The sequence below is a fragment of the Littorina saxatilis genome, unplaced genomic scaffold (assembly GCF_037325665.1).
Source record: "Littorina saxatilis isolate snail1 unplaced genomic scaffold, US_GU_Lsax_2.0 scaffold_426, whole genome shotgun sequence".
NCBI lineage: Eukaryota > Metazoa > Mollusca > Gastropoda > Littorinimorpha > Littorinidae > Littorina > Littorina saxatilis.
In genome coordinates, this window is record NW_027128699.1 from 31,388 (window position 1) to 37,500 (window position 6,113).

Below are 6,113 nucleotides of genomic sequence, written 5' to 3' on the forward strand. Positions count from 1 at the left end.
GAGTGCGAGTGTAAACATGTGTTAGACTTTAAGAATACTTTTTAAGAATTAAAAAAAAAAACACACTCATTATTGAAAGTTACACACCCAAAAATAGAGATTCTGAAACACGTGTTATATCTGGACATCTGCCACCTAAAAGTGAGTGATAGCCGGACATATGACCGGAAAGCTGTAAATACAATCAACTTTATCAAAATAGCGTTACATATGCGTGGTAGTACAAAAAAGCTACCAGTAATCCCAAATCTTTTTTTTTTTTTTTACAGGGACAAACCAAGGGGTACTTTAACGCCTCTCTGCCTATTTTTTCGAGACAAATTTATTGGATGTCGTTATTCAAATGCAATCCGTCAGAGACAGAAAGCTTAGAAAGGAATTACGTTGTATTGTTTTCCTGCTTTGCCTGGCTCAGGTCGGGAAATTCAGGACCGAAATGACCCAAGGTGCAACTCATTCCTTTTGATGAGTTTCAAGTTTCTTAAAAGTGTTCGCAGCTGTTGGTAGACTTTATTGAATGTCGTTATTCATATGTATCCGTCAGAGACAGAGAGCTTAGAAAGGAATTACGTACCTGGTAGACTTTATTGGATGTCGTTATTCAAATTACAAACCGCCACAGACAGAAAGTTTAGAATGTTTTTTTTTTTTTTTTTTTTGCGCATGAAAAGACTTAAGGCCAGATTTTCTTTTTAAAACCGGGGAGGTAGGGTAGGGGAAGGGTATTTAAAAAAAAAAGTTAAGGATGAAAAGACTAGGTGTCTAAAGCAGAGTTCCACTATACTTTTTGGTTTGAAACGTTCACAAATGCTTTGGGTATTACCAAATGTAGGCAACTAGATGCTACAATGCATATATCGCAATAATTGATCATTTGTGTCAAAAAGTGGAGATTTGTGCGCATGTTCGGGGTTATGCACCCAAACCCTAATGGGGAGCTGGGCCAATGTAAAAGCAATGTTTTGGCGTCAAAACATTTTTCAGATTGCTTCTAGATTTCTCTCAAAATTAATTAACTCGTTTAATCGATGTGCCAGCTCTGAGCAATAGCAAAATGGGCGGAGCTTAGGTTTGTTCCAGCTCTGACGCAATTCGCAAAACGGACAATAAAAGGCCCTTATAGATGAAATATGTACTCCTGATGATAGAATAGCATATATATTTAACACTTCCTATCAGTGGATGGCATCAAAGGGGTGAAATATGCATGTTATGCGGCAAAAACGAAATGTGGGTTTTAGACACACGAAAATACCCAGCATGCTTCCCCCGAAAGCGGCGTATGGCTGCCTAAATGGCGGTATAAATTACGGTCGTACACGTACAGGCCGTGGGAGTTTCAGCCCACGAACGAAACAAACAAGCACGCGCAAAAAGAGAATAACAAATTGTGACAAAAATCGTAAAGTATCCATGTAGACTCTTCACATCATTTCACTACGAGGTTACTGCTTCTCTTAACTTAGATTAGTAATACAAGTACATCGACTACAAGTACATCGACATAAGTAACCAACATACAATGTAATGTAATTAAGCGAATGGAAGCAAATTAAGGCGAGTGAGGATTGGGGTAGATGGAGAAAGAGAGAGAGGAAGACAGAGTGAGATGGAGAAAGACAGACAGACAAATAGAGACAGAGACTGGGAGTGAGACAGAGAGAGAGACAATGTCAATGGAAATGACAATTACAGAAAGAGAAAGAGAGAGAGAGAGAGAGAGAGAGAGAGAGAGAGAGAGAGAGAGAGAGAGAGAGAGAGAGAGAGAGAATAAAAGAGAGGGTGGGGCTTATTAGGTGCTATACAATTCCATGTATTAATAGTGTATTATGTTTGAATTATAGGCAAATACAAAAGAATACCAAAGCAATACAAACAAAAACCAGATTAAAACGGTAATTATTGGTCAACTTTCTTATTGCACTGACAGCTGTGCGAGTCGACGGTTCATCTGAACTTGGAAAAGCAGTACTGTAGTAGATCTGAAAAAAAACCATGAACAAACAATATCAACGTATTTGTCAACAGAGTTGGTTGTCATAACAATACTTTGCAATTCTACAACAATATTACAGCACAATAAGCAACCTAAACCACTAAAGGAGAGCACTATTTTAAGATCTGGAGAAAAAAACCAAAGGGATGAGAGTGGCTTGTTCATTTCAATAATTGTTGTTCTTTCAGGTGCCAGGAGATTGGTTCCACATAACAAAATGAGCACCACGTTAGATAAGAACGAGTCGCGTGAAGCGATCTCAACACATTTAGTCAATCAGTCGGCATGAAACTAAAACATCACCACAGAAAACCAGTCATCATCAAGACTACAAGCACTTAGGCTTGGCTTGCCCATACCCGAACATCGAGCTGAGTAACCGCGCTCGACTCGGCGAAGCAAGTAAATGTTGTTGCTAATTTGCATACACCGATTTTCGTTAGTTTAGATCATATTTGTAGTGCACACATAGCATATTCAAATCTGAGGAATACAATGCAATCAATTTTGAATCTGTTAGTGACAATTCGTTTTTAACTACAACTTTATTAAGCTAATAAATCATGTTTTTAAAGTTTCCAAGCTGAAATGAGTCAAAGACTGCTTGACCAAAGTTTCAATCAATTTTGTTGAAAGAAAATGTCATGACAGTGCCGCCTCAACTTTAATTTAAAGCCAGATATGACGTAATCAAAGACATTTATCGAAAAACAAAACAAACAAAAAACGTCTGGGGGTACTATTTGGAAGAATTTGAATGTGAAGTTGCATAAAGATACATAGATACATACACACCAGAGATACATACACCAGGACTCTCGTCTCGATTCCAGAACTAAATGTAAAAACAAGTAGCGTTAGGCAAAATCAGCACAGTTAGTCTATTATTCGACCTGAAACAAAACTATCAACACTAAAACCCTCTCATCGCTAACACTACATGCAGTAAGGTTTGGTTAGCCCAAACTCGAAGAACGAGAGGGATTGCGCTCATCTTGGCGAAGCAAGCAAACATAGTTCCTAACTTGCATACACCGATGTTCTGTCATTCTGAATACATTTTCAGAGTTAATCTGATATGATTATCTCTATATTCTGGGATTCAGGAGAAGAAATGAATGCAACGCAATCATGTTTACATCTGTAAAGGAAAATTCGTTTGTAATGAAAACTTTAAATGAGCAAGTTCATTAACTAATTTCTAAGCTTCTATTCAAATTGGTCCCGGCACGGTTGGCCTAGTGGTAAGGCGTCCGCCCCGTGATCGGGAGGTCGTGGGTTCGAACCCCGGCCGGGTCATACCTAAGACTTTAAAATTACCCCGGCCGGGTCATACCTAATTAATTAGACTTTAAAATTGGCAATCTAGTGGCTGCTCCGCCTGGCGTCTGGCATCATGGGGTTAGTGCTAGGACTGGTTGGTCCGGTGTCAGAATAATGTGACTGGGTGAGACATGAAGCCTGTGCTGCGACTTCTGTCTTGTGTGTGGCGCACGTTAAATGTCAAAGCAGCACCGCCCTGATATAGCCCTTCGTGGTCGGCTGGGCGTTAAGCAAACAAACAACATTCAAATAGGTTGAAACAGAGGTCGTCACAATTCCGCATTGACTTTTACTAAAAGCCGGATATTACGTCATTAAAGACATTTATCCAAAACAAAGGGAAAAAATACGTATGTCGTTGACATCTTGAAGAATTTGAATGAACAGTTTCATGAAGATTGGCCCAGTAGTCTGCTCAGAATCGCTCTACAAATAGACTCATACACATACACACACATACACACACGGACACACACGCACACTTACACTCACACACACACACACACACACACACACACACACACACACACACACACACGCACACACACACCACACCACCACCACCACCACGATTCATCGTGATTACGACATCGAATGTATTATCAAGGGAGAGTATCTTTGCCTGTACAGTTTCGTCTTTCCCGTGAAAGTGTTGCTATAGTTATGCCCCCTTACACAAAAACTTGTAGTATGACTAAAGCTCTTTGGTTTGACTGCATATGACTGCCACTTTTATTTCGCTGTCAATCCCATCGTCTGCTAAGACGTGCACCTAGAGGTCATTCAGGGAATAAACAAGACATTCCATAAATATCTCCCAATCTACGCACATTTTGATATGGGAGCAATATTAATTCAGCCCTATTTCAGAAAGATATAAAGGCTGGATTGGGTTTGGGGGGAGGGGGGGTGGGGGGGGGGGGGGGGGTGTTGGTGGACCCAAAACACTCCTTTCAAATGCTACAAATCGACAGCATTGGGTTTGGAAGTAAATCTGTTTCCATGTGATCTGATCAGCACAAACAAGATATTCACACACACACACACACACACACACACACACACACACACACACACACACACACACACACACACACATACATACACACATACACACACACACACACACGCACATACACACACACACATATACTTACACACACACACACATACACTCACACACACACAGATACACACACACACACACACACACGCACGCACACACACACACACACACACTCACACACACACGCACACACACACACGCACACACGCACACACACACACACACACACACGCACGCACATACACACACATACACACACACAAACACCCCCCCACCACACACACACACACACACAAACACACACATGAATCGCGTTTTAAGATTGAGGTGAATAAGTGTGTGGGGTTTCTGTCACCAGCCAGCACACAGTATAATTATATACATACCCAAGGACTCCAGGAATGCAGCAAACTCCACCTCGTCCAGAATATCGTCTCCATCCCCTGAAGGTAGGTTTCATTCAGAACAATCATGAACATGTTCAGTGTTAGAATTCTTATTGAAAATTGTTAATTTTGTTTAGTCTTATGTTTAGCACAAAGTGATGCTACGTCACACACACAAACAAGCGCGCTTGCACTCAAACACACGCATACGCTCGCAGGCATTCCCGTTTTCTTTATACTTCTATTTATGCCCAATCAATAAAGACGCATACCAACAACCAACCAATTAAACACAACCAAAGAACAAGCAAAACTGCGTCACCTGTTATGTTACTGTCATCCACGGCCTCGAAAACGTCCTTGACCAGGTCGAAGGTCAGCCCCAGCTCTGCCAAGATATTGTCAGACATGACGTCATCGCACAGTTTGTTCTCGGACAGCATGACGTCAGCGTTCTTGACATCCCTTCTGCACCGTCGGAGTGAGCAGCTGACCATGCGGGGAAAGCCGACACTGCAGTTGTCCAATGTCCAGTCTACCACCTTCTGTGCTGCCTGTGGGGTCAAGCAGGAAAACAATGACCTGTGGTGCTTTAAATGCCTTTGAACAAATGTATACTCGTAATAAGCACCAATTATTTTGACGTGGGAACATAGACAAGCGGCCAACATGGCTCTCATCCCGATTTGAATGCACAGTTGGTAGTCTACTCCCGGGAAAATTTGGTATCATAAAAGATAAATACGTATAGCACGACTCTTTGAAGGAACGTTTTATCAGGCATGCTATTATTATTAAAGACATAGGACACCGATTCACTCCAAAAGTCGATGTTGCTAATATTTTGCTAATACTTTGCCTGTGATGTTTTCAGAGTATGTCGAACAAAGTGTGAGTGAATGAGAGAAAACGACCGGACAGACTTCATGATTCAGACTTTTGAATATGCCAAAAGTCATATATAAAGGAGGAATGGGTTATATCTTATCTATCATGTACAATCAAATGGCCTATCTTTTAAGTGATGGACATCATTCTCTGGTTTGCGTTTAATAGAATGATGTATTTCTATTTGAATGAATCCAACGCGTCTTTCCAATATGGCTGCAAATAGCGAATTTGCGTAACATGTTTGGTTGGGTAAAATAAGATCAGTTTCTCAATTTACATAAACATATTTCCTAAATCATCCACCCGATTGTACCCACAAATTAACACAATGCTGAAAGATTTCGCACAGTATCATGCTAAAAAAAACATAAAACACTTGACCTAAACATCATTGCATCGATCTGCAAATCGTACCATTACCCCCATTTTAAAAAAGAAAATGGCATCACAA

The 6,113-nt window shown here is 40.7% G+C and overlaps 1 protein-coding gene across 1 annotated transcript in view; it reads right to left on the reverse strand.

The window, feature by feature from the left end:
* Positions 1-919: 919 nt before the first annotated feature.
* Positions 920-6,113, reverse strand: part of LOC138957044 (uncharacterized) — a 67,860-nt gene continuing 62,666 nt past the window's right edge. Inside the window, exons 5-6 of the mRNA XM_070328216.1 lie at positions 4,772-4,828; positions 920-1,982 (exon numbers count right to left, since the gene is read on the reverse strand). Of these exons, the coding sequence (XP_070184317.1) occupies positions 1,948-1,982; positions 4,772-4,828 (92 nt within the window). The 3' untranslated portion in view covers positions 920-1,947. The remainder of the gene's footprint in view (positions 1,983-4,771; positions 4,829-6,113) is intronic.